The sequence below is a fragment of the Rhinatrema bivittatum genome, unplaced genomic scaffold, assembly GCF_901001135.1.
Source record: "Rhinatrema bivittatum unplaced genomic scaffold, aRhiBiv1.1, whole genome shotgun sequence".
Classification (NCBI taxonomy): Eukaryota; Metazoa; Chordata; class Amphibia; order Gymnophiona; family Rhinatrematidae; genus Rhinatrema; species Rhinatrema bivittatum.
Window position 1 is genome coordinate 13,317 of NW_021820375.1, and position 27,739 is coordinate 41,055.

The window sequence follows — 27,739 nt, forward strand, 5'->3', positions numbered from 1 at the left end:
GGCGTGGGATAAACACTGTGGATCCATAAAGTCAAGAGGCCGCCAATGAAGAGTGGGTGACTCGCCAGAATGATGGCTACTGCCTGGACACAATACCCTTATTCAATAAACATACACATGGTTACTGTGACTCCAACATCACTCTAAGCTTCAACAGCAAGAGGAAATGTGGAAAAAAGGATTTGCACTCACAAAGCCGGGAGTAGCTGGCTTGTTACGGCGGTTACTACCCCAAACCAAATGTGCCTGATACTTCACTTTCGATGCATATCCAGCATAGCTCTCTGCTTCAACGGCAGGGGAGAAGAAAAAAACTGATACCTCACGCATATCCAGCATAGCTCTCTGCTTCAACGGCAGGGGAGAAGAAAAACAACCAATAAGGGCTGTATAACATAGTCTGGGTTAAAACAAATAAGCATGGGTGTAGCTTGCTTATTGCGGCGGTTACTACCCCTAATACCCCTAACTAATCAAGCTAGATATTTCACTTGGATGCAGCTCCATCACTGCTCTCTACATTAATGGTGGGGGAGGAAGGGAAATAGAACCAAGAGCTAAAAGAAACAGATAAGTATGAGAGAAAAAATGTGTGAAGCTTGCTGGGCAGACTGGATGGGCCATTTGGTCTTCTTCTGCCGTCATTTCTATGTTTCTATGTAAGTCTTTTCTGTATGTATAATGCTCCCTGCCTCTCTCTCCCCCCTGACTGATGTGGGACTGAGTGCACTGTGAGTAAGCTGGGAAACAATTGATGACTGAAGTTGTGTGCTCTGCTGGCTGACCCTGCTGTGCCTGCCTCCTTCCTCCAGTAATCCCAGATTTTGGTCTGCTCTTTGTATTTGTTGTAGTATTGATGGTGTTTGCTCTTTCTTGCTGGTACCTTTGGGGGAGTTGATGATGCACTTTCCTGCTGTGTTGGAGAGTTAGTGTTTGCTGTTTGATGCTGAGGTGCTCTTGAGGTTGTTGACTGCCGATTGTTGGAGTTGATGATGCACTTTCCTGCTCTGTTGGAGAGTTAGTGTTTGCTGTTTGATGCTGAGGTGCTCTTGATGTTGTTGACTTGCTTTGTTGGGGAGTTGATGATGCACTTTCCTGCTGCTGTTGGAGTTCATATGCTGATGGTGCTATTTGCAGTTGTTCCAAAGTTGATATTTGCTGTTGGGGATTTGGTGCCATTGTACTGTTGTGGAGTTGATGATATTTGCTGTTGGCTGTTAGTACTGCTGTTTGCAATTGTTGGAGAGTGGTTGTTTATTTGATGATGCCAGTAGTGCTATTTGGAGTTTAGTTTATTTGCAGTCTTGATTTACTGCCAGTTACCTTTCAAATATTAAAGCAGTTTATATAGAAACAGAGAAGTGTGATGGCAGGAAACATAGTAACATAGTGATGATAGCAGCAAAGGACTCAATGCTCCATCCAGTCTGCCCAGCCAGCTTCTTATGGTAGTTTCTGCCGTGCTGTGCAGGTTTCTCTTGAAGGTAGCAACTGCTGCTCCATGCACTTATCCCCAAGCTTTATGATAACCCATAAATTTCCTGCTAACAACATTTTTACTGGGCCAGGAGCCTTCTTGAGAATTCAGACAGTGCTGCGTGTTTTGCTTTTGGACTTGGCCTTAGAAGCAGTCCTGTGCTTTTTCCCTTATGTTTGGGTATGTGGTGGTTCTCAGAAGCCAATTCCCCCTGCCACCAGCCCCCCCCCCCCCCCCAAGACCATATGGTCCATCTAGCCTGCCTATCCATCCAATTTCTATAGCCCTTACAATTCCTCCAAGCTTTCTTGAATTCAGATACTGGCCTTATCTCCACCACCTCCACTGGGAGGCCGTTTCATGCATCCACCACCCTCTCTGGAAAGAAATATTTCCTTAAATTACTCCTGAGTCTGCCCCCTTTCATCCTAATCTCATGATCCCCTCGTTCTAGATCCTGCTTTCCATTGAAAGAGGCTCAGCTCCTGTGCATGGAAGGTCTCTATCATATCTCTCCTTTCCTCTAGGGAGTACATATTATGATCTTTAAGTCCTTCCCCATATGCTTTAGAACAAAGACCACTGACCATTTTAGTGACCTCCCTCTGGACCGGCTCCGTCCTGTTTCTATCCTTTTGAAGGTGGGGGGTCTCCAGAATTGTACTCAGTATTCCCAGTGAGGTCTCACCAGGGACCTGTACAGGGGCAATGTCGCCTCCCTTTTCTGCTGACCCTTCCTCTCCCTGTGCACCCAAGCATCTTTCTGGCTTTTGCCCTCGCTTTAGCCACCTGAAGTTCATCAGACGCGATCACCCCCAGATCCGGCTCTTCCTTTGTGCTCAGAAGAATTTCACCTCCAATACTGCACCTTTCCCATGACTCTGCATTTTTAAGCACTAAATCTTAGCTGCCGGACCATTACTAAGCTTCGCCAGATCCTTCCTCATGTTTTCCACATCTTTCTGGCTGCCTATCTATCTATCCTGTTGCAGATTTTGGTATCACCGTCAAAAACAAAACAAAACCCTTTCCTGACCATCCTTCTGCTATGTTGGGCATGAAAATTTAATAATGGTAAAAAGTTATCCATGTTATAAAATAAAATTGACAGCAAAGCCCAGTAAAATGGGTTCTAAGTATCAGTGAAAGCTTGATGAAACCACCAGGCCTTCACTACCAAAATTTGTGATAGTTTTTCTCTAAACGGTGATGATGTTTGTTATTGATGATTGTTGTTTGAGTGCTGTTTGCTACTGATGTTACTGATGGTGGTGTTGTGATATTGATGCTGATTGTTTTGGAATAGTTGATGATGCTGATTTATTGTTTAGTGTCTCAGAGAGAGACTCTTGTAGGACTTCATATGATGAACTTAACAGATGTGAAGGAGTTCGGTTTCGGGATGTCTTTCATAAAGGCTGCATCACTTTGCAAAGACAGGGTCGTGCTGCGCTGCTGGGATATAAATGAATCCGTATTAGTTAATGCCATCATGTGAGGGGGCAGAGATGAAAAGCGAACATGGAGGTGATGTCCAGATCCTCCATCCTGTGAGCGCGTGGTGGACGTGGAGGGCCTCCGATGGGGCTCCCTAAGGCTTTTCTAGGGAGGGTGTGAGGCGATGGGAAGGTGAATGTGGCACCAGATCTCAGCTCTGAACTTCGGAGACAGACAGGATTTAACCCCCACCTCCTGGGGACCTGTTGCCTGCCCAGGGCAGTCCTGTGCTGGGGCTGGGGGTCATTGTCTGGGCGGGAACAGGCTCCAGGCGAGCCCATGGCAGAGGCTCTCGATTCAGTCACAAAAAGTCTATTTTGGTCCCTGTCAGAACTTTATCAGCTGATGATGTTAGCAGAGTGTTGTGCAAATAATTCTGCAACTCTCTCCTCCTGTGCTTTCTGGGGAATTTTTTTCTAAGCCTGGGTTGCTGCTGGCTCTCCTGCTGATGTCAGAGCGAAACCCGAAGTAGCAGAAAGTTTTGTCTGCTGAGGAGCCTGGGAAGGAGGAAGCCAGGGCTGCTCAGTCTGAGGAAAGTTAAATTTGAGATTTGGGCTCTCTGAAGACATGAGGAGAAGCACAGCCCTCGCCTTCCGCCATAACAGGAAGATGAAAGGTATTCTGGATATAGCCTTAGGCTAATGACATGATGGGCTAGACGGGAGCCAGCCTGCGGCCACAAAGCGCAGATGTGGGAGAGGGAACGTGAAGGGAGCCCGCTCGTTTCTGGTGGCTCCTGGAACGTGAGATCAGCGTGGTCAGGGCGGGGGATGAATGTCTTTAACAGGACCTGTATCTTATTAGCGCCCCCGGCCTGCTCCCAAAGTATTGTGGGATTGTACGCCGGAGTGGAAATATGAACAGCAGGGCTCTCCGCTGGCTTTAGATTGATGTAGCAGAGCAGTGGGGGAGGATCACCCACAAGAGTGGAGAGGAAATGAACGTGAATGGACTGTGTTAGTGCGGTCCCTGCCGGCATTACTCCTCGATTCCCCCGGCTGGCATTTCAGGCTGCCCGGCTCCATTCTGTGGGGGCTCTCGGACCACCTTGGACGCAGGTCTTCCTCTGGGCTACGCCGGCGCAGGGGTGACCTGGGTTCAGGATTCCTCGCAGCTGTATTTTCGGTTCAGCGAGTTGAAGGGCGCATTCATTCCCAGGACGACGATGCCGTCGCAGGTGCCTCCATCAGGGAGGTTTCATGCAGACAAGTTCCCACGCACCCTCCAAAAAATGGAGGTCCATATTCAGTAGGGTGCTTAATGGACAGGTTATGTGGCTAAAGTTAGCAGGATAAGTGTACGTGCCTAGTGTTATCTGGCTACATGTATAGCTGAACATAGCCCTTTATGCTTTTAAGTTACCCAGCCTGGGGGGGAGGGGCAGTTAGAAGGGGGAGGCCTGGGGGGGGAGGGGCGGTTAGAAGGGGGAGCCTGGGGGGGGGGAGGGGCGGTTAGAAGGGGGAGCCGGGGGGGGGGAGGGGCGGTTAGAGTGAGGCCTGGGGGGGGGAGGGGCGGTTAGAGTGAGGGCCTGGGGGGGGGGAGGGGTGGTTAGAAGGGGGAGGCCTGGGGGGGGAGGGGCGGTTAGAAGGGGGAGCCTGGGGGGGGGGAGGGGCGGTTAGAGTGAGGCCTGGGGGGGGGGAGGGGCGGTTAGAGTAATGCCTGGGGAGGGGAGGGGTGGTTAGAAGGGTGAGGCCTGGGGGGGGGGGGGGGAGGGGCGGTTAGAGTAATGTCTGGGGGGGGGGGAGGGGTGGTTAGAAGGGTGAGGCCTTAGCATTAGCTTTGTGGAGGAGGAAGGGGTCTGGGACTGGATATCTTTGAAAGGTCTGCGGATAAGTAGCCACAAGATCTGCCCAGCAGCAGGGCTCACCTAGCGAGATCTGCCCGATTATATAACGAGCTTAGCTGGACAGCTCAGCCCCTCCCCCCAGGGCACATGATGTGCCCCTTTATTTACAGCCAAATTCTGGCTGGGTGGCGAGTTGCACTGCTTGATTTTACTCAGTTAAGGACCGGACCTTTAGAAACAAAACCCAAGCCGCCTAGCTGCCGCGTGGATGAGAGGGGGGCACTGAGGCGGGCATCCTGAGCGCAGGTCGGGCAGGAAACGCGTGCCCTGTCGTGGGATAATGGTAGGAAATCGGTAGCGTCTGTCCTGAAGGAAAATCTCTGCTTGATGGGATCCCCCGAGCATGCACCCCCCCCCCCTCCCCCGCCACAAGGCTGCATCACTGCTCTCAGACTCACACGGCTATCGTGGACCCGGGCGGTGAGGATATTAACAGGAAACCCATGTCTAACGGTCGGGGGGAGCTTCTATCCAGTGACAGGACAGCACGAGGAAGGGGCTCCCAGATCTGCCTGGTGACCGAGCACGAGAGCATTGCTTTATTTTCTGCATTACTCACATTTATAAACTGCTGCGTAAGGAGATAAAATCCAGGGTATTCAGGTAACTTACAGTCACAATAAAAGACAGAGAAGCACCAAAAGCCGTGGTGGGCAGGTTTGTCTGTCCAGCCAGAGCCCGGGATGGGATTGCGTCAGACAGGAAGTGGGCGGGATCGGGGCCAGGGCTGGATGTGAACTTGCTCAGGACCACACTGGCAGGAAACAGCGGGGTAAAGAGGAGAAGGTGGTCAGAGAGGCACTCACCCCGCCTCTCTCTAACTTACCTCTTCTCCCTTATAGCAAACAAAGCCAGGGCTCTGCCCTTTCTCTCGGGGAAGGCACCTCCCACGCTCTCTGTCCTTCAGGGCTGGGGCTCATGAGTGATCCATGCGGAGGAGCCAGAACTGACCTACACCGCCCCCTCTGCCAGGGAAAAGGCGGCAGAAGGCTGCTCTGGGTTGCTCTGCTGGAGGTTGTGGACAGCAGAAGGGGTTGAGCTGGCAGACGTTTGAAGGCTGTGAGCAGTCGTGCCGGTCATCCGGGCCAGGGGTGGCTCTGCTGCTCATAAACTTCAAACTTGTAGCAAGTCAAATCCTTTTTTCTGTCTGTGGTGTCTGCTTCAGTATCACCCCTTCCCCTTCAGTTCCCTGCAGTACAGGAGGAGAAGTGGGGAGGGACTGGATTAGGGAGCAGTGTCTGTGCTTCAGGCTCTCCCCCTCCTCTTCTCTTCCCTGCAGGCTGCCTGGAGGGGAGGGGCTGGATTAGGGAGCAGTGTCTCTTCTCTTCTCTGTGCTTCAGGCTCTCCCCTCCTCTTCTCTTCCCTGCAGGCTGCCTGGAGGGGAGGGGCTGGATTAGGGAGCAGTGTCTGTTCTCTTCTCTGTGCTTCAGGCTCTCCCCCTCCTCTTCTCTTCCCTGCAGGCTGCCTGGAGGGGAGGGGCTGGATTAGGGAGCAGTGTCTGTTCTCTTCTCTGTGCTTCAGGCTCTCCCCTCCTCTTCTCTTCCCTGCAGGCTGCCTGGAGGGGAGGGGCTGGATTAGGGAGCAGTGTCTGTTCTCTTCTCTGTGCTTCAGGCTCTCCCCCTCCTCTTCTCTTCCCTGCAGGCTGCCTGGAGGGGAGGGGCTGGATTAGGGAGCAGGGTCTGTTCTCTTCTCTGTGCTTCAGGCTCTCCCCCTCCTCTTCTCTTCCCTGCAGGCTGCCTGGAGGGGAGGGGCTGGATTAGGGAGCAGTGTCTGTTCTCTTCTCTGTGCTTCAGGCTCTCCCCCTCCTCTTCTCTTCCCTGCGGGCTGCCTGGAGGGGAGGGGCTGGATTAGGGAGCAGTGTCTCTTCTCTTCTCTGTGCTTCAGGCTCTCTCCCTCCTCTTCTCTTCCCTGTGGGCTGCCTGGAGGGGAGGGGCTGGATTAGGGAGCAGTGTCTGTTCTCTTCTCTGTGTGCTTCAGGCTCTCCCCCTCCTCTTCTCTTCCCTGCAGGCTGCCTGGAGGGGAGGGGCTGGATTAGGGAGCAGTGTCTGTTCTCTTCTCTGTATGCTTCAGGCTCTCTCCCTCCTCTTCTCTTCCCTGCAGGCTGCCTGGAGGGGAGGGGCTGGATTAGGGAGCAGTGTCTCTTCTCTTCTCTGTGTGTTTCAGGCTCTCCCCCTCCTCTTCTCTTCCCTGCAGGCTGCCTGGAGGGGAGGGGCTGGATTAGGGAGCAGTGTCTCTTCTCTTCTCTGTGCTTCAGGCTCTCCCCCTCCTCTTCTCTTCCCCGCTGGCTGCCTGGAGGGGAGGGGCTGGATTAGGGAGCAGTGTCTCTTCTCTTCTCTGTGTGCTCTGGAAACAAGTGGCAGTCCCATCCCGACTCTTTGGCGGATCAGGGAGCAGCGGGAAGGGTTAGGACGGCCGTTGCTGGCGTTTCGGGCTTTATAGGAATGTAGATAGCTGGGTGGCTGCTCTCGCTCTCTCTCTCTCCTACTGTGGATTGATGAGAAGCAGAGTTTTCCCAGTGGATAAAGGTAAATGGTGCAGGATCCCGGGGCTGTGTACGGGGAGCAGCGAGTGAAGCCATGGCATCTTGCATGAGAGAGACGTGTTTGGGCGACTGTGAGGACGTGCAGAGGGCATGTGAGTGGCAGCTGAAATGTGATCTTTAAGATCTCTTCCTTACTGAGCCCCGATGAAGGGGGGGCAGAGAGAGAGGAGAGCTGCTGCTTCGCCTATGGAAAGGTGAGCCGGCCTGCGTTTGCCACTTTCCCTTGTGGCAGGGCTGGGAAGATGATTTAATCCGCGGTGCTGCCCTCTGAATCCTGCTTGAAGCCCGCTGAGGCGGTGGATTATGTCTGCTCAGCAGTGATTGCATTCCTGCTGCCCCTTCCAGAATAAACTAACCTCCGAGTGGTTCAGCATTTTATTTGGTTATTTGCACCTCTGTTGGAGGCGTTGGCTAACAAAAATAATCCTAACTGCAGGTACAGGATGCCGGGTTCCACCTCGGGAGTCGCCACCCAGGAAAAGGACCTTGGGGTCCTTATGGACGATGCCTTGAAATCTTAGGCAATCAAGACGGCAAATACGCTGCTTGGAATTATCTGGAAAGGAGCTGAGTCTGTCCTATTGCCTTTCTCTAGCCCCATGGCGCGACCGCCCCCGGGGTATCGCGTGCGGTTCTGGTAACCGCGTGTCGAGAGAGAGAGCAGATATAGAAAAGGTACAGAGAAGGGGCTGGCAGAGCTCCCTCATGGAGAAAGCTAAACAGATCAGGAAAAGAAATGACTGAGGGGGGGGGGGTGATTATATCTGCCCCCGCCCTCACTGGGGGGAAATGGGACACAGATAGGAAATCTGGCACCCAAAAAGATAAAAGGTAGAGTCAGGTGAGAGCAGCACAAGTCGTGCCGGTGCTGGAGGCGCGGCAGGTCCCTGCCCCAGAGAGCTCGGGTGTGTGCCACACCCGGCCTGTTTGCTTCCAGGAGCTGTGCAGAAAGGGTGGGACTCGCTCCAGCCTTTCCCAAAAAAAATAACAGCATAAAGGTAGAGCCTGTGATCTGTGTTTGGGTCGTGTGCTCACTTGCACCTGAATCCTGAGACGTGCTCTGAATGTTTGCCAGGGGCAGCCCAGGAGGGACTCGTATGGAAAGTCTGGAGGTGGGGAGGGGAGGGAGAGCAGGGAGGAGAGCTGCGCGTGGGGCTGGGTACAGCGAGTGCTGCGCTGGCGGGGGGCTTGCTAAGGGCTTTACCCTTCAGCGCTGACCAGCTAAGTTTGCCAAGTTCAGCCGCTCGGCTTTTCCAGCTGAAAGTCCCTCTGATCCAGCTCTTTGCTGTGTGGAGGACTCGGCTGCTGGTCCTGCCTCTCCCCCTCCCCATTCCACAAGGGCCTGGGTGAGGAGCCCCCTCCTCCAGCGCTGGCAGTGCCATCCTTGGACTCTAATCCTTCGGGGTGGTAAAGCCTGCCTGGTTCAGTAGAGGGAGGGGTGAAGCTGGGATCCAGGCTGAAAAAGAGGGGCACGGATGAAGCCCCTCCCCTCCGTCTGCCGCAGGCTGCAAACGTCTCCAGGCCCTAGCCCGCACTTCCTAGATACGAAGAGGCTAGGCCAGGTTATTTCTAGGGGCATGGAGAGTGTCAGGGGGGAAAAAGCAAACTGAGCACAAGCTAAGTGAGCAGCAGCTTCACGCACTGAGAGTTGGAATTGGAACTCGGGTCTCCAGCTTGCACATGTTAAAAGCTTTGCAGGTTCCTAGTAATTTGGTTCCTTATATTAGGCGGCAGGAACAGTTGGCACGGTGGTCACAGACATGAGGAGGGGGCCTGTCTCAGGTATGCAGCAAGAGCCTAGCAGGGCGCAGGAAATCCTAGCGATCTCTGCGTTGTGTGCTCTGAGTTAAACAAATGCGGGTGAGCGTGGCCAACCGCGTGGATCCCGCGGCCACTGTCTTTGGCTCACAGCAGCCCAGTGTCCGTGGTCGCGCAGAGAAGCTCCTCAGCTGTAATGACTCCCAGCCCAGAGAACTGGCTAACATCCCTCTGTTGGCCACGCGCTGCGTGGGGCCAGTGGCGTGCAGTGCACGCTGGCTTGTGTTCTGCAGGTAGGAAACCTGATCACATTACCCCCTCGCTGATTTCACTGCATCGGCTGCCGGTACAGGCCTGAATATGTTATAAAGTATTAACAATAGTATTCCTACTCATTCACTCCGGTCTGCCAGGCGCGACACTGCACCCGCACCCACCGCAGCGAACACTAAGATCGCAGAATGCAGGACTGGTGCCTGTGCACGCCAGACGTATGTAAGGCATCGCGTGTTTTCCATAGCGAGCCCAGAGCGTGGCATGCTCTACCCGAGACGTTAGGTTTGATACCAGAAAGAAGGAGATGTAAACGCGGCGATTCAAAAACGCATACGACCTAACGTAAAAACGTCAGAACGAGGAGAACTAATAACGAGGAATAAAATGAACAGGATAATGTAAGAATCTCAGCCCAATGTACTGACCAAGATGTGAAACTTGTTCTGCCATTTTATTTTATGTCCTAGATCTTTAGTTAACTGTTGGATCGAGGTTGATGCCTGTTCATGAATACGACCTCTGTAACCCCTCGTTATCTGTGGATTTCTAGCTGTGAATGTTACTTCTGTAAACCGTTGTGATCTTCACCTGCAGCCACGGTGCATAAAATGTCTGAATGAATGAATGAATACACGCGTTTTGAGCGTGACTTGCTCTCGGAGGGGTTGTGCTTCTCTCGTCCGACCACCCTGACTCTGCTCGCTCCTCTTCCCCAGAGATCCGGGTGCAGCTGACGGAGCAGTTCAAATGCCTGGACCAGCAGTGCGAGCTGCGCGTGCAGCTGCTGCAGGACCTGCAGGACTTCTTTCGGAAGAAGGCGGAGGTGGAGATGGATTACTCGCGAAACCTGGAGAAGCTGGCGGAGAGGTTCCTGACCAAAACCCGCAGCACCAAAGACCAGCAGTTCAAGTAGGTTCTGGTAGTGGGTTTCCTGGGCTCCTCCTTGCTCGTGACAGATTAGGTAAATGCTGGAGAACTGGGCAGCGTAATTACTAGATCATGCCTGTTGGCGTGTTTGGCAGGGCAGCTGTCCTGGAGGAGGCTCATCCCGCACAGACCTGCCACCCTAGCATCTCTGCAGCCTTGTGCCCAGCTCCCGCCCAGGAGGATTAATTTCAGTTTTTACAAAAGGGTTTTTCCTGTACAAGATGTATTTGTGTCATTTGCTCCACCCCTGGATAAAATGGCTCTGCGGGGACCAGGCTTGGAGAATTGTAATTGATGCATTTAATGTATTCAGCTTGACGTTGGTTGTCGAGCTCCGTAGACGTGCTTTGTGAATACGGAAGAGCGGGGTATGAGGCTGCGGTGTGGCTGTGCATGACTGGGATTCTCCGAGGAATTGCTGGGAGGAGGAGGAGCAGAATCCTCAAGGGTTGGAAGCAGGGACGTTCCTGCACAGGTGTCCTGAGGGCCGCTGTGTGTTAGCGTCTCCCATGCTGCTGGAATCTCTGCTGCCCGCAGGTCCTGATGGACATTTGTACACTCGATATCCTGGTGCCCTGTGCTGCGGGGTTCTGGCTGGCCCCATGCCACGTGGGCTGTCGCTTGTGTGGAGGAGGCTGCCTGTCAGCTAGGGATGTGGGAACTGGTGAATATTAGGGGTAACCATCCTGGTGCCCTGTGCTGCAGGGTCAATGCCACATGGGCTGTCGCTTGTGTGGAGGAGGCTGCCTGTCAGCTAGGGATGTGGGAGCTGGTGAGTATTAGGGGTAACCATCCTGGTGCCCTGTGCTGCAGGGTCAATGCCACGTGGGCTGTCACTTGTGTGGAGGAGGCTGCCTGTCAGCTAGGGATGTGGGAGCTGGTGAATATTAGGGGTAACCATCCTGGTGCCCTGTGCTGCAGGGTCAATGCCACGTGGGCTGTCGCTTGTGTGGAGGAGGCTGCCTGTCAGCTAGGGATGTGGGAGCTGGTGAGTATTAGGGGTAACCATCCTGGTGCCCTGTGCTGCAGGGTCAATGCCACGTGGGCTGTCACTTGTGTGGAGGAGGCTGCCTGTCAGCTAGGGATGTGGGAGCTGGTGAGTATTAGGGGTAACCATCCTGGTGCCCTGTGCTGCAGGGTCAATGCCACGTGGGCTGTCACTTGTGTGGAGGAGGCTGCCTGTCAGCTAGGGATGTGGGAGCTGGTGAATATTAGGGGTAACCATCCTGGTGCCCTGTGCTGCAGGGTCAATGCCACGTGGGCTGTCGCTTGTGTGGAGGAGGCTGCCTGTCAGCTAGGGATGTGGGAGCTGGTGAATATTAGGGGTAACCATCCTGGTGCCCTGTGCTGCAGGGTCAATGCCACGTGGGCTGTCGCTTGTGTGGAGGAGGCTGCCTGTCAGCTAGGGATGTGGGAGCTGGTGAGTATTAGGGGTAACCATCCTGGTGCCCTGTGCTGCAGGGTCAATGCCACGTGGGCTGTCACTTGTGTGGAGGAGGCTGCCTGTCAGCTAGGGATGTGGGAGCTGGTGAATATTAGGGGTAACCATCCTGGTGCCCTGTGCTGCGGGGTTCTGACTGGCCCCATGCCACGTGGGCTGTCGCTTGTGTGGAGGAGGCTGCCTGTCAGCTAGGGATGTGAGAGCTGGTGAATATTAGGGGTAACCATCCTGGTGCCCTGTGCTGCAGGGTCAATGCCACGTGGGCTGTCGCTTGTGTGGAGGAGGCTGCCTGTCAGCTAGGGATGTGGGAGCTGGTGAGTATTAGGGGTAACCATCCTGGTGCCCTGTGCTGCAGGGTCAATGCCACGTGGGCTGTCGCTTGTGTGGAGGAGGCTGCCTGTCAGCTAGGGATGTGGGAGCTGGTGAGTATTAGGGGTAACCATCCTGGTGCCCTGTGCTGCAGGGTCAATGCCACGTGGGCTGTCACTTGTGTGGAGGAGGCTGCCTGTCAGCTAGGGATGTGGGAGCTGGTGAGTATTAGGGGTAACCATCCTGGTGCCCTGTGCTGCGGGGTTCTGACTGGCCCCATGCCACGTGGGCTGTCGCTTGTGTGGAGGAGGCTGCCTGTCAGCTAGGGATGTGAGAGCTGGTGAATATTAGGGGTAACCAAGTACATTTCAGAAGCAAGGTGAGCCGGGTGTGGGTGCATGCCTGGCACCGCGTGTCTGTCTGCGTTAATTCAGCTTGTGTTCTCTCTCTGGATTTTTATTTTACTGGTAAGTTTAAAACCTAGATGTTCCTTAATAGCCCAGTCACTTCTATTAGGTTCCTATTTCTATATTATGGGCCCAGTATTCAGACGTCCTACTTATCTGGCTATCTAGCGGCCGCTGAATTTCTGGTTATTTCAGTGGCCACTAGGTAGCTGGATAAGTGACTTATTTGGCTAGCTGGCTAACTTGGGGGTAGGCTGTGGGTGGATCTGGGCTTATCCCGCTGAGTAGTGCTTTTAACGGGGATGTCCCGCCGCATGCCGTGTAAGTTAGTCGGACATAGCTAGCTTAGATGCACACTTACCTTTCAGTATTGACCCCATAAGACTTGCAGAATCTGTTCCTCGTCGCCATTTCATTCTTTTGACCTGTAATCCTTGTTTCCATATTGTGCCTGCTTGTAGCTTTTAATCTGAAAGCTAATGACGTGCTACCTTTATTACCAGACGCTTTGGAGCGTAAACTCTTGCTCATCCGCATACTCTCCCCTTACCGTCTCTGAGTTTCCAGGCATAGGAGGGGTGTGAGCCCACCAGGACACGAGTGCCACGTGTTATGAAGCCTTTGCTTTCTGTTTTTCCACAAAGGGAGTGTCGTGCGTTTCTTGAGTGAGTCCGTGGGACAGGAGAGGCCAGGGCGGCTTTGTAACGCGTCCTCTGATGGCAGGCAGGGGTTTGTTACTCATGTGCCTGGTGAAAGATGCGGCAGAGCTTCACTTCTGTTCTGTTCTCCCCCCGCCCAGGAAGGAGCAGAACGTCCTCTCTCCAGTCAACTGCTGGAACATTCTCCTGAGCCAGGTAAAGCGGGAGAGCCGAGACCACGCCACGCTGAGCGATATCTACCTGAATAACATCATCCCTCGCTTCGGCCAGGTCAGCGAGGACTCGGGCAGGCTCTTTAAGAAGGTGAGTGCTCGAAAGCGTGCTCTGTACATGTGTGCGTGCTCCGTCATCTTGGCTGGGATATAGGGAGGCTCTCTAGTACCCTGACACGTACCTGCACTGCTCAGGCACCAGGTGCACATAGCTGCACGCGTGCGGGTGAAGCTGCCAGAGGTAGAACTCAGCTCTCTGCTGGCATCCTGTTGGGTTGTTGTACAGCTCCACGATGGTCCTGCACGTGTGCGCGCGCGTGCGTGTGTGCGCGCGTGCGTGCGTGTGTGCGCGCGCGCCTGTGTGTGCGTGTCTGTGTGTGTGTGTGCATGCGTGTGCGCGTGGGCCTTTCTCTGCATGCCTGCAGAAGCCACTTGGAAACCTGCCAGGTACTTATGACCTGAACTGACTCGATGGACGCTGCTCTGACTCACCCAGGCACTTCTTATGTTCTTTTACCAGTAATTAGCTTGGACTTGATTGTCGGTTTTCGTGGGCTTATAGGATAGCAGCTTCTTTCTACTCCTCGTCTTCTGCAGAGGGGACAGCAGTGAGGACCTCTCGGCAAACAGATTGCAGGAAGTGGGTGGATAAGGGAAGCGCCGTAGCAGATCGGCTGTAATTTCACCTGGAAATGGATGTTTTCACTTTCTGCCTGGCAGTACCAGCTCTGTGAGGTCTCCCCATACAAACCCTTCCTGTCTCTCCTGCTGACCCCTTAAGTGCCAGGATGGGTCAGACCAAGGTCCATCGAGCCCCGCATCCTGTACATAAGAACATAAGAAGGGCCAGGCTGGGTCAGACCAAGGTCCATCGAGCCCAGCATCCTGTACATAAGAACATAAGAAGTGCCAGGCTGGGTCAGACCAAGGTCCATCGAGCCCAGCGTCCTGTACATAAGAACATAAGAAGGGCCAGGCTGGGTCAGAGCAAGGTCCATCGAGCCCAGCGTCCTGTACATAAGAACATAAGGACCAGGCTGGGTCAGAGCAAGGTCCATCGAGCCCCGCATCCTGTACATAAGAACATAAGAAGGGCCAGGCTGGGTCAGACCAAGGTCCATCGAGCCCTGCATCCTGTACATAAGAACATAAGAAGTGCCAGGCTGGGTCAGACCAAGGTCCATCGAGCCCAGCGTCCTGTACATAAGAACATAAGAAGTGCCAGGCTGGGTCAGACCAAGGTCCATCGAGCCCTGCATCCTGTACATAAGAACATAAGAAGTGCCAGGCTGGGTCAGAGCAAGGTCCATCGAGCCCCGCATCCTGTACATAAGAACATAAGAAGTGCCAGGCTGGGTCACACCAAGGTCCATCGAGCCCAGCGTCCTGTACATAAGAACATAAGAAGGGCCAGGCTGGGTCAGACCAAGGTCCATCGAGCCCAGCGTCCTGTACATAAGAACATAAGAAGTGCCAGGCTGGGTCAGACCAAGGTCCATCGAGCCCAGCATCCTGTACATAAGAACATAAGAAGTGCCAGGCTGGGTCAGAGCAAGGTCCATCGAGCCCCGCATCCTGTACATAAGAACATAAGAAGTGCCAGGCTGGGTCACACCAAGGTCCATCGAGCCCAGCGTCCTGTACATAAGAACATAAGAAGGGCCAGGCTGGGTCAGACCAAGGTCCATCGAGCCCAGCGTCCTGTACATAAGAACATAAGAAGTGCCAGGCTGGGTCAGACCAAGGTCCATCGAGCCCAGCGTCCTGTACATAAGAACATAAGAAGTGCCAGGCTGGGTCAGAGCAAGGTCCATCGAGCCCTGCATCCTGTACATAAGAACATAAGAAGGGCCAGGCTGGGTCAGACCAAGGTCCATCGAGCCCAGCATCCTGTACATAAGAACATAAGAAGGGCCAGGCTGGGTCAGACCAAGGTCCATCGAGCCCAGCGTCTTGTACATAAGAACATAAGAAGTGCCAGGCTGGGTCAGAGCAAGGTCCATCGAGCCCAGCGTCCTGTACATAAGAACATAAGAAGGGCCAGGCTGGGTCAGACCAAGGTCCATCGAGCCCAGCATCCTGTACATAAGAACATAAGAAGCGCCAGGCTGGGTCAGTCCAAGGTCCATCGAGCCCAGCGTCCTGTACATAAGAACATAAGAAGTGCCAGGCTGGGTCAGTCCAAGGTCCATCGAGCCCAGCGTCCTGTACATAAGAACATAAGAAGTGCCAGGCTGGGTCAGACCAAGGTCCATCAAGCCCAGCGTCCTGTACATAAGAACATAAGAAGGGCGAGGCTGGGTCAGACCAAGGTCCATCGAGCCCAGCGTCCTGTACATAAGAACATAAGAAGTGCCAGGCTGGGTCAGAGCAAGGTCCATCGAGCCCAGCATCCTGTACATAAGAACATAAGAAGTGCCAGGCTGGGTCAGACCAAGGTCCATCGAGCCCAGCATCCTGTACATAAGAACATAAGAAGTGCCAGGCTGGGTCAGAGCAAGGTCCATCGAGCCCAGCGTCCTGTACATAAGAACATAAGAAGTGCCAGGCTGGGTCAGACCAAGGTCCATCGAGCCCAGCGTCCTGTACATAAGAACATAAGAAGTGCCAGGCTGGGTCAGACCAAGGTCCATCGAGCCCAGCATCCTGTACATAAGAACATAAGAAGTGTCAGGCTGGGTCAGACCAAGGTCCATCGAGCCCAGCATCCTGTACATAAGAACATAAGAAGTGCCAGGCTGGGTCAGACCAAGGTCCATCGAGCCCTGCATCCTGTACATAAGAACATAAGAAGTGCCAGGCTGGGTCAGACCAAGGTCCATCGAGCCCTGCATCCTGTACATAAGAACATAAGAAGTGCCAGGCTGGGTCAGACCAAGGTCCATCGAGCCCTGCATCCTGTACATAAGAACATAAGAAGTGCCAGGCTGGGTCAGACCAAGGTCCATCGAGCCCAGCATCCTGTACATAAGAACATAAGAAGTGCCAGGCTGGGTCACACCAAGGTCCATCGAGCCCTGCATCCTGTACATAAGAACATAAGAAGTGCCAGGCTGGGTCACACCAAGGTCCATCGAGCCCTGCATCCTGTACATAAGAACATAAGAAGTGCCAGGCTGGGTCACAGCCAGGTCCATCGAGCCCAGCGTCCTGTACATAAGAACATAAGAAGGGCCAGGCTGGGTCAGAGCAAGGTCCATCGAGCCCTGCACCCTGTACATAAGAACATAAGAAGTGCCAGGCTGGGTCAGAGCAAGGTCCATCGAGCCCAGCGTCCTGTACATAAGAACATAAGAAGTGCCAGGCTGGGTCACACCAAGGTCCATCGAGCCCAGCGTCCTGTACATAAGAACATAAGCAGTGCCAGGCTGGGTCAGTCCAAGGTCCATCGAGCCCTCAATCCTGTACATAAGAACATAAGAAGTGCCAGGCTGGGTCAGAGCAAGGTCCATCGAGCCCAGCATCCTGTACATAAGAACATAAGAAGGGCCAGGCTGGGTCAGACCAAGGTCCATCGAGCCCAGCGTCCTGTACATAAGAACATAAGAAGTGCCAGGCTGGGTCAGACCAAGGTCCATCGAGCCCAGCGTCCTGTACATAAGAACATAAGAAGTGCCAGGCTGGGTCAGAGCAAGGTCCATCGAGCCCTGCATCCTGTACATAAGAACATAAGAAGTGCCAGGCTGGGTCAGACCAGGGTCCATCGAGCCCAGCATCCTGTACATAAGAACATAAGAAGTGCCAGGCTGGGTCAGAGCAAGGACCATCGAGCCCTGCATCCTGTACATAAGAACATAAGAAGTGCCAGGCTGGGTCAGACCAGGGTCCATCGAGCCCAGCGTCCTGTACATAAGAACATAAGAAGTGCCAGGCTGGGTCAGACCAGGGTCCATCGAGCCCAGCATCCTGTACATAAGAACATAAGAAGTGCCAGGCTGGGTCAGAGCAAGGACCATCGAGCCCTGCATCCTGTACATAAGAACATAAGAAGTGCCAGGCTGGGTCAGACCAGGGTCCATCGAGCCCTGCATCCTGTACATAAGAACATAAGAAGTGCCAGGCTGGGTCAGTCCAAGGTCCATCGAGCCCAGCATCCTGTACATAAGAACATAAGCAGTGCCAGGCTGGGTCACACCAGGGTCCATCGAGCCCTGCATCCTGTACATAAGAACATAAGAAGTGCCAGGCTGGGTCAGTCCAAGGTCCATCGAGCCCAGCATCCTGTACATAAGAACATAAGAAGTGCCGGGCTGGGTCAGACCAAGGTCCATCGAGCCCTGCATCCTGTACATAAGAACATAAGAAGTGCCAGGCTGGGTCAGAGCAAGGTCCATCCAGCCCAGCGTCCTGTACATAAGAACATAAGAAGTGCCAGGCTGGGTCAGACCAAGGTCCATCGAGCCCAGCATCCTGTACATAAGAACATAAGAAGTGCCAGGCTGGGTCACACCAAGGTCCATCGATCCCAGCGTCCTGTACATAAGAGCATAAGAAGTGCCAGGCTGGGTCACACCAAGGTCCATCGATCCCAGCGTCCTGTACATAAGAACATAAGAAGTGCCAGGCTGGGTCAGAGCAAGGACCATCGAGCCCTGCATCCTGTACATAAGAACATAAGAAGTGCCAGGCTGGGTCAGACCAGGGTCCATCGAGCCCAGCATCCTGTACATAAGAACATAAGAAGTGCCAGGCTGGGTCATACCAAGGTCCATCGAGCCCAGCGTCCTGTACATAAGAACATAAGAAGTGCCAGGCTGGGTCAGACCAAGGTCCATCGAGCCCAGCATCCTGTACATAAGAACATAAGAAGTGCCAGGCTGGGTCAGACCAAGGTCCATCGAGCCCAGCGTCCTGTACATAAGAACATAAGAAGTGCCAGGCTGGGTCAGACCAAGGTCCATCGAGCCCAGCATCCTGTACATAAGAACATAAGAAGTGCCAGGCTGGGTCAGAGCAAGGTCCATCGAGCCCTGCATCCTGTACATAAGAACATAAGAAGGGCCAGGCTGGGTCAGAGCAAGGTCCATCGAGCCCAGCGTCCTGTACATAAGAACATAAGAAGTGCCAGGCTGGGTCACACCAAGGTCCATCGAGCCCTGCATCCTGTACATAAGAACATAAGAAGTGCCAGGCTGGGTCAGACCAGGGTCCATCGAGCCCAGCATCCTGTACATAAGAACATAAGAAGTGCCAGGCTGGGTCAGACCAAGGTCCATCGAGCCCAGCGTCCTGTACATAAGAACATAAGAAGTGCCAGGCTGGGTCAGACCAAGGTCCATCGAGCCCAGCATCCTGTACATAAGAACATAAGAAGTGCCAGGCTGGGTCAGACCAAGGTCCATCCAGCCCTGCATCCTGTACATAAGAACATAAGAAGTGCCAGGCTGGGTCACACCAAGGTCCATCGAGCCCTGCATCCTGTACATAAGAACATAAGAAGTGCCAGGCTGGGTCAGACCAAGGTCCATCGAGCCCAGCATCCTGTACATAAGAACATAAGAAGTGCCAGGCTGGGTCAGAGCAAGGTCCATCGAGCCCAGCGTCCTGTACATAAGAACATAAGAAGTGCCAGGCTGGGTCAGACCAGGGTCCATCGAGCCCAGCGTCCTGTACATAAGAACATAAGAAGTGCCAGGCTGGGTCAGAGCAAGATCCATCGAGCCCTGCATCCTGTACATAAGAACATAAGAAGTGCCAGGCTGGGTCAGAGCAAGGTCCATCGAGCCCAGCGTCCTGTACATAAGAACATAAGAAGTGCCAGGCTGGGTCAGAGCAAGGTCCATCGAGCCCCGCATCCTGTACATAAGAACATAAGAAGTGCCAGGCTGGGTCAGAGCAAGGTCCATCGAGCCCTGCATCCTGTACATAAGAACATAAGAAGTGCCAGGCTGGGTCAGACCAAGGTCCATCGAGCCCAGCATCCTGCACATAAGAACATAAGAAGTGCCAGGCTGGGTCAGAGCAAGGTCCATCGAGCCCAGCGTCCTGTACATAAGAACATAAGAAGTGCCAGGCTGGGTCAGACCAAGGTCCATCGAGCCCTGCATCCTGTACATAAGAACATAAGAAGTGCCAGGCTGGGTCAGACCAAGGTCCATCGAGCCCAGCGTCCTGTACATAAGAACATAAGAAGTGCCAGGCTGGGTCACACCAAGGTCCATCGAGCCCAGCGTCCTGTACATAAGAACATAAGAAGGGCCAGGCTGGGTCAGACCAAGGTCCATCGAGCCCAGCATCCTGTACATAAGAACATAAGAAGTGCCAGGCTGGGTCAGACCAAGGTCCATCGAGCCCTGCATCCTGTACATAAGAACATAAGAAGTGCCAGGCTGGGTCACACCAAGGTCCATCGAGCCCTGCATCCTGTACATAAGAACATAAGAAGTGCCAGGCTGGGTCAGACCAAGGTCCATCGAGCCCAGCGTCCTGTACATAAGAACATAAGCAGTGCCAGGCTGGGTCAGAGCAAGGTCCATCGAGCCCTGCATCCTGTACATAAGAACATAAGAAGTGCCAGGCTGGGTCACACCAAGGTCCATCGAGCCCTGCATCCTGTACATAAGAACATAAGAAGTGCCAGGCTGGGTCAGACCAAGGTCCATCGAGCCCAGCGTCCTGTACATAAGAACATAAGAAGTGCCAGGCTGGGTCACACCAAGGTCCATCGAGCCCTGCATCCTGTACATAAGAACATAAGAAGTGCCAGGCTGGGTCACACCAAGGTCCATCGAGCCCTGCATCCTGCACATAAGAACATAAGAAGTGCCAGGCTGGGTCAGAGCAAGGTCCATCGAGCCCAGCGTCCTGTACATAAGAACATAAGAAGTGCCAGGCTGGGTCACACCAAGGTCCATCGAGCCCTGCATCCTGCACATAAGAACATAAGAAGTGCCAGGCTGGGTCAGAGCAAGGTCCATCGAGCCCAGCGTCCTGTACATAAGAACATAAGAAGTGCCAGGCTGGGTCACACCAAGGTCCATCGAGCCCAGCGTCCTGTACATAAGAACATAAGAAGTGCCAGGCTGGGTCAGACCAAGGTCCATCGAGCCCAGCGTCCTGTACATAAGAACATAAGAAGTGCCAGGCTGGGTCAGAGCAAGGTCCATCGAGCCCTGCATCCTGTACATAAGAACATAAGAAGTGCCAGGCTGGGTCACACCAAGGTCCATCGAGCCCTGCATCCTGTACATAAGAACATAAGAAGTGCCAGGCTGGGTCAGACCAAGGTCCATCGAGCCCAGCGTCCTGTACATAAGAACATAAGAAGTGCCAGGCTGGGTCAGAGCAAGGTCCATCGAGCCCTGCATCCTGTACATAAGAACATAAGAAGTGCCAGGCTGGGTCAGACCAAGGTCCATCGAGCCCAGCGTCCTGTACATAAGAACATAAGAAGTGCCAGGCTGGGTCAGACCAAGGTCCATCGAGCCCAGCGTCCTGTACATAAGAACATAAGAAGTGCCAGGCTGGGTCAGACCAAGGTCCATCGAGCCCAGCGTCCTGTACATAAGAACATAAGAAGTGCCAGGCTGGGTCACACCAAGGTCCATCGAGCCCAGCGTCCTGTACATAAGAACATAAGAAGTGCCAGGCTGGGTCACACCAAGGTCCATCGAGCCCTGCATCCTGTACATAAGAACATAAGAAGTGCCAGGCTGGGTCAGACCAAGGTCCATCGAGCCCAGCGTCCTGTACATAAGAACATAAGAAGTGCCAGGCTGGGTCACACCAAGGTCCATCGAGCCCTGCATCCTGCACATAAGAACATAAGAAGTGCCAGGCTGGGTCAGAGCAAGGTCCATCGAGCCCAGCGTCCTGTACATAAGAACATAAGAAGTGCCAGGCTGGGTCCGACCAAGGTCCATCGAGCCCAGCATCCTGTACATAAGAACATAAGGACCAGGCTGGGTCAGACCATGGCCCATCCAGCCCCCAGTCTGGGTCACAAGAACCTGGCAGCTCCCATAAAGTAGATCTGATTCCTGTTACTCACTGCCAGGGATAGCGATGGCTTTCTATAGTCTCCCTGGCTTTCTATAGTCTCCCTGGCTTTCTATAGTCTCCCTGGCTAATCAGGGGTTACCACGTTTCCTCTCGCTGTGACCTCATGCAGACACCGAGGGGCAGCCCAGCAGCTGCAGGACCTCTCCCCAGCTGTTTTCTCTCCAATCTAGGTCCCCGGTTTAAGTTTGAGATGGGAGGAGCTGGAGGATCCAGTCCAGCTCTCTTGGGATTAGGGCAGCAGGCTGCCAGCCTGGTGCTCCTCATCGCTGAGCATCCTGAGGAGCGTGGACAGGGATGGGAGGCTCTCAGCTGCTTCCTGCCCCTCCCCAGGGTGTATGTCTGTGTTTCAGGGCACCGCGCCCCAAGCTCTGCCACTGAGAAGTACTTTTAGGTAAATAAATGCTCCCCGCACGCTGTCTCCTCTGCAGGGCGCATGTCCCTTTGTAGCGGAGCCTGGCTTTTGGGATTTTAATGTTTCAGGGTCCTCCTCCCTCTCACCGTGTTCAGGGTGTGCAAGAGCTCTGAGCGTCTCGTTGCTGATGAAGCGTTGGGCCCGCGGGTACCACCTCGGGTGTGCAGAGGGCTTGGTAAATGCTTCTCTCACCACCTCCGGGGATCCAGCGCCAGCTTCAGAAGTGGCCCAGGCCTCTCTCAAAATGCACCCTCCCCATCCACCTCCCGCCCACCAGGGACTTGGTGCATATTTCCTGTGAATTTGTCATCGGTGAAGGAGGTCGGAGCAGCAGCCCTGCCGGGAGCCCGGAGAGATTCTTCTCCATTTCCAACCAGGAAGCACTGAAAGGGGTTGGCATGGGGGGAGGGGGACACTGGAACTGAGACTGAAATTGTAACTCATTTCACAGAGCTTATTAAGTAACTGGTAGGAGCCCAGTTTGAACTGGGAGCAGAGTCCCTAAGTCATCAGACAGGATAAGGACACAATAAGGTCAGAGGATCCCAGAAGACTGGCACAAGAATCTCGCTCACCTCTTCTGGGATCCTCTGACCTTATCCAGGCTTTACCCCTCACTCCCCCCACAGCTAAGGATCCTCCGTGCTTATCCCAGGCTTTACCTCTCACTCCCCCACAGCTAAGGATCTATTGTGCTTATCCCAGGCTTTACCCCTCACTCCCCCACAGCTAAGGATCCTCCGTGCTTATCCCAGGCTTTACCCCTCACTCCCCCACAGCTAAGGATCCTCGGTGCTTATCCCAGGCTTTACCTCTCACTCCCCCACAGCTAAGGATCCTCTGTGCTTATCCCAGGCTTTAACCCTCACTCCCTCCCACAGCTAAGGATCCTCTGTGCTTATCCCAGGCTTTAACCCTCACTCCCTCCCACAGCTAAGGATCCTCTGTGCTTATCCCAGGCTTTAACCCTCACTCCCTCCCACAGCTAAGGATCCTCTGTGCTTATCCCAGGCTTTAACCCTCACTCCCTCACAGCTAAGGATCCTCTGTGCTTATCCCAGGATTTACCCCTCACTCCCCCACAGCTAAGGATCCTCTGTGCTTATCCCAGGCTTTACCCCTCACTCCCCCACAGCTAAGGATCCTCTGTGCTTATCCCAGGCTTTACCTCTCACTCCCCCACAGCTAAGGATCCTCTGTGCTTATCCCAGGCTTTACCCCTCACTCCCTCACAGCTAAGGATCCTCTGTGCTTATCCCAGGCTTTACCCCTCACTCCCCCACAGCTAAGGATCCTCTGTGCTTATCCCAGGCTTTACCCCTCACTCCCCCACAGCTAAGGATCCTCTGTGCTTATCCCAGGCTTTACCCCTCACTCCCCCACAGCTAAGGATCCTCTGTGCTTATCCCAGGCTTTACCCCTCACTCCCCCACAGCTAAGGATCCTCTGTGCTTATCCCAGGCTTTACCTCTCACTTCCTCACAGCTAAGGATCCTCTGTGCTTATCCCAGGCTTTACCTCTCACTCCCTCACAGCTAAGGATCCTCTGTGCTTATCCCAGGCTTTACCCCTCACTCCCTCACAGCTAAGGATCCTCTGTGCTTATCCCAGGCTTTACTCCTCACTCCCCTACAGCTAAGGATCCTCTGTGCTTATCCCAGGCTTTACCCCTCACTCCCCCACAGCTAAGGATCCTCTGTGCTTATCCCAGGGTTTACCCCTCACTCCCCCACAGCTAAGGATCCTCTGTGCTTATCCCAGGCTTTACCCCTCACTCCCTCACAGCTAAGGATCCTCTGTGCTTATCCCAGGCTTTATCCCTCACTCCCTCACAGCTAAGGATCCTCTGTGCTTATCCCAGGATTTACCCCTCACTCCCCCACAGCTAAGGATCCTCTGTGCTTATCCCAGGCTTTACCCCTCACTCCCCCACAGCTAAGGATCCTCTGTGCTTATCCCAGGCTTTACCCCTCACTCCCTCACAGCTAAGGATCCTCTGTGCTTATCCCAGGCTTTACTCCTCACTCCCCCACAGCTAAGGATCCTCTGTGCTTATCCCAGGCTTTACCCCTCACTCCCCCACAGCTAAGGATCCTCTGTGCTTATCCCAGGCTTTACCCCTCACTCCCTCACAGCTAAGGATCCTCTGTGCTTATCCCAGGCTTTATCCCTCACAGCTAAGGATCCTCTGTGCTTATCCCAGGCTTTACCTCTCACTTCCTCACAGCTAAGGATCCTCTGTGCTTATCCCAGGCTTTACCCCTCACTCCCCCACAGCTAAGGATCCTCTGTGCTTATCCCAGGATTTACCCCTCACTCCCCCACAGCTAAGGATCCTCTGTGCTTATCTCTGGACTTTTTAAAGTTGTGTTACTGCTTTTCTGTGAAGAAATGTTTCTGTGACAGTGTTGGTTGGGATCAGCACTGGGAGTTTATTAATATTTGGTAATAATAATTATCGTAAAGGGTCAGGAAGCGTGATACAGCTTGGGTTTCTCCTAGAGATGGATTGGGCCACTCAGGGAGGGGAAAATGGGAGATTTGTAGACCCAGCCATTGGGCTGCCTTCTCTCCTGATTCCCAAGCGCCTTCTGCTTATATAAAGGATGGTAGCTGTGTCAGAGAGAGGCCTGAGAGCTTGTGCACCCTGTGCGGGAGGCAGTGCTGAGGATGAACTTGCGGTTTTACAGCTGCTAAGGGGGGTCTGGCAGGTGGGCCACATCTTCTGGTCCACGTGGCCCTGTGAGGGTGAATTACCATCTTGGCATTGTGGTCCACCTTCAGGATTACAGCTCAGCACCCTGTGGCACAGGGAAGGGATGGAGATGGATCGGCTGCCGAGGACTGGCCCTGTAAAATGTGTGGTGTGGGGGAGGTGGTGCCAGCGGATTAGAGAGAGGCTGATGAGAGGTGATCTGCAGGTGCATAGAAGAGTGAGGAATGTGTGCAAGGCTGTGCAGTGGGGCTGCGCGAGTGTGACCTGACGTGGCTGTGCAATGGGGCTGCGAGAGTGTGACCTGACGTGGCTGTGCATGGGGCTGCGAGAGTGTGAACTGACGTGGCTGTGCAATGGGGCTGCGAGAGTGTGACCTGACGTGGCTGTGCAATGGGGCTGCGAGAGTGTGACCTGACGTGGCTGTGCAGTGGGGCTGCGCGAGTGTGACCTGACGTGGCTGGCAGTGGGGCTGCGCGAGTGTGACCTGACGTGGCTGCGCGAGTGTGACCTGACGTGGCTGGCAGTGGGGCTGCGCGAGTGTGAACTGACGTGGCTGTGCAATGGGGCTGCGCGAGTGTGACCTGACGTGGCTGTGCATGGGGCTGCGCGAGTGTGACCTGACGTGGCTGGCAGTGGGGCTGCGCGAGTGTGACCTGACGTGGCTGGCAGTGGGCTTGCAAGGATTCTCCCTTCTGACGCTGCTGACGGCTGCTGCTGTTTGCTTAGAAATTCCTGGCGGCACAGCTGTTTGCAGTTTGGAAACAGAGCCGTACTGGGATTTCTCTCCACTCTGAATGGGGCCCCGCACTGCTGCAAACAGCCCTTTGTGTGTTGTGCGCTCACTTCCCCATCATGTGATGTGCGCTTCTAAATTTAGGCCTTTGAATGAGCAGTTCAGGGAGGGAGCCTGCCTTGCGTTCTGCAGAATATTTTGATGACGGGTTGAGAAACGGAGGGCTGCACGTACGTGTGTGTGTGTGTGTGTGTGCGAGCGGCAGGCATGCAGACTCATTTCATGCCTGTGGTGTCTGCGTATATACTCCAGATGTGGGGTACCAGTTCCTAGTGACTGTGGAGGAGTAACGTGGGTCTCCTGCATGAGTCCTTTACGCTGTGCTGCCGGCGTTTTTGCCCCTCTGGATACAGGAGGCAGGACCAGGAACAATTAAGATGCAAATATTCGGGGGCAAGCCAAGTTCCTAAACTAACAGCTGGAAAGCAGACGCGCCCCGTTGCTTGCAGATCATTCACACGCGCATGAAGTCCTGAGGTTCTGTTTGCAGCAGGACTTGTGCAAGAGATGGACGGAGAGAACCTTTTCTGTGCAGTGCCAGCAGCTCCGGGGACCTCCGATGTGGATTTGGTGTCTCTTCAAAGACAGAAGAGCGAATCCTTCACCGCAGCAGCTTCTCCTCCCGCTTACCGACTGATGGATGAAAGTCGCTCAGACAAGCAGATCTACTATTGACGTGCCTGCAGTAGGAAGAGGAGGTGCTTCGTAAGTGATTTACCAGGAGCAGCAGCTGTGGCAGGATGTCCTTAATACACAGGAGTCCCATCCATTTAGGACCTTCTGTGCCCGCAGGAAAAGCTTTAACAGTTCAGACTGTCTTCTGCCTTGAGTAACGTCTCCCACACTGTCTATAATTTTAGACAGTGAGTGTTTGTTTCTCACTGTAGGTAAGTGCCGAAACGCACGCCCTTGTGTCTAATTATTTAAAGCCTTCAGTTAGTCTACAAATGTCAGACTCTGTATCTCTCTTTAGTATTCTCACTGAGCTGGGGATACTGCACAGTCAACCTGTCTGAGGAAACCCAAGCTGTGTAGCTCCTCCTCGCCAGTGAGAGCCGTGTTTCACGTGTGACGGCAGAGGAGCAGCGCTTGCTTTTCCTCAGCCAGAGTTACTCTGCAGTATCTGAGGCTAACAGACGACCTCCATGCGACTTGTGAGCTGAGCTGAGCCGATGAGCTCTGGAAGACGTTTTATCTGCTCGCATCTTACCTTGACCTGGGCTTCCTTAAATGGTAACAGAACAGCCTTCCTACCTCCCCGACCCGCTTCTCCGGCTCCGTAAAATGGTTGGGCGTCGATTTGGCCGGAGAGGAAATGTGGAATTGAGTCTTGATATCTTGCGGGTCTGCTCGTCGCCCCATTTTCGCGACCCCTCCACGTGCATCGTCGCTCGCACGCTCGCCGTACTTCCGCCCTCGCTCACGAGTGCGCACTTCTCTCTTTCCTTGCAGAGTAAAGAGGTGGGCGTCCAGCTTCAGGAGGATTTGATGAAAGTGTTGAATGAGCTCTACTCGGTAAGTGAGGGGAGAAGAGGGGGCCATGGAGGGAGGGGGGACGTGAGCTTGTCTCGTGCTGCTGTGCACAGCAGCCGGCCCACGCGTCTGCCGCCCCCGCCCCAGATTCCAGCCTTTCTGATTCAGGAATAGTTTGGAGAAATCGGGTTTCGGCCTGCGGAGGATGAATCTGTTTTATGCTGTAATTTACACTTAGGAGCTCACTGCAGCGCCCGGGCTGCCAGCTCTGCTGACACCAAGCACGTCCGTGACCTGACCACAAGGGGTGCTAGTGAGCAACATCTGGCTGCTGTTCCAGCCCTCAACATCTGGAGCTAATAGCAGATCTGTGTGTAAAAGCACCCCAGACCCTGGGTCTGGTGCACCCCTGCTCTGAAAGTGGCCGGCTTTTCCGATTTCTGGCCGATGGTGGGATGTGCTGGGGCACAGGGAGAGTTTCTGTACCTTCGTAGGCTTCCTGCTGATGCAGGAGTGGAGGGAGTAAGGGACACTTTATCAGCCAGGGAGAGAACTTGTTTGGCCAAACTTAGAAGCAGCGCTGGAATGTTCTGGATTCAATTTCTGGCAAAACAAACAATTTTGGCCTTCCCATGTGGTTAAGAGCAGCAGGACAAAAAGGTGACTGCTGTGCCCTGCCCCCCCTGCAGCCCAGGACTAGGAAGAAACTCCCAGTCCATGCTTCAGGCACTAGGGGAGGGGGCACGGAGGCTGGTGTGGGAGACGCAGGATTACTGATGGGGGGGGGGGGGGGGCACTGAGGCTGCTGTGGGAGACGCAGGATTACTGATGGGGGGGAGGGGGCACGGAGGCTGCTGGGGGAGACGCAGGATTACTGATGGGGGGGGAGGGGGCAACGGAGGCTGCTGTGGGAGACGCAGGATTACTGATGGGGGGGGGAGGGGGCACGGAGGCTGGTGTGGGAGACGCAGGATTACTGATGGGGGGGGGGGG

At 54.1% G+C, this 27,739-nt stretch overlaps 1 protein-coding gene across 1 annotated transcript; it reads left to right on the plus strand.

Annotated features, from left to right (window-relative positions):
• Positions 1-3,470: 3,470 nt before the first annotated feature.
• Positions 3,471-27,007, plus strand: LOC115081576 (SLIT-ROBO Rho GTPase-activating protein 2B-like). The gene is made up of 4 exons (XM_029586002.1): positions 3,471-3,590; positions 10,113-10,305; positions 13,280-13,442; positions 26,726-27,007. The coding sequence occupies exons 1-4, from the start codon at positions 3,542-3,544 to the stop codon at positions 26,918-26,920; spliced, it is 600 nt and encodes a 199-aa protein (XP_029441862.1). The 5' UTR covers positions 3,471-3,541; the 3' UTR covers positions 26,921-27,007.
• The last annotated feature ends 732 nt before the right edge of the window (positions 27,008-27,739 follow it).

Coding starts and splice junctions, on each gene's coding strand:
- LOC115081576 (XM_029586002.1), top strand. CDS start 3,542: ATGAGGAGAAGCACAGCCCTCGCCTTCCGCCATAACAGGAAGATGAAA. Junction 3,591..10,112: donor CCATAACAGGAAGATGAAAG/GTATTCTGGATA, acceptor CCTCTTCCCCAG/AGATCCGGGTGCAGCTGACG. Junction 13,443..26,725: donor CGGGCAGGCTCTTTAAGAAG/GTGAGTGCTCGA, acceptor CTTTCCTTGCAG/AGTAAAGAGGTGGGCGTCCA.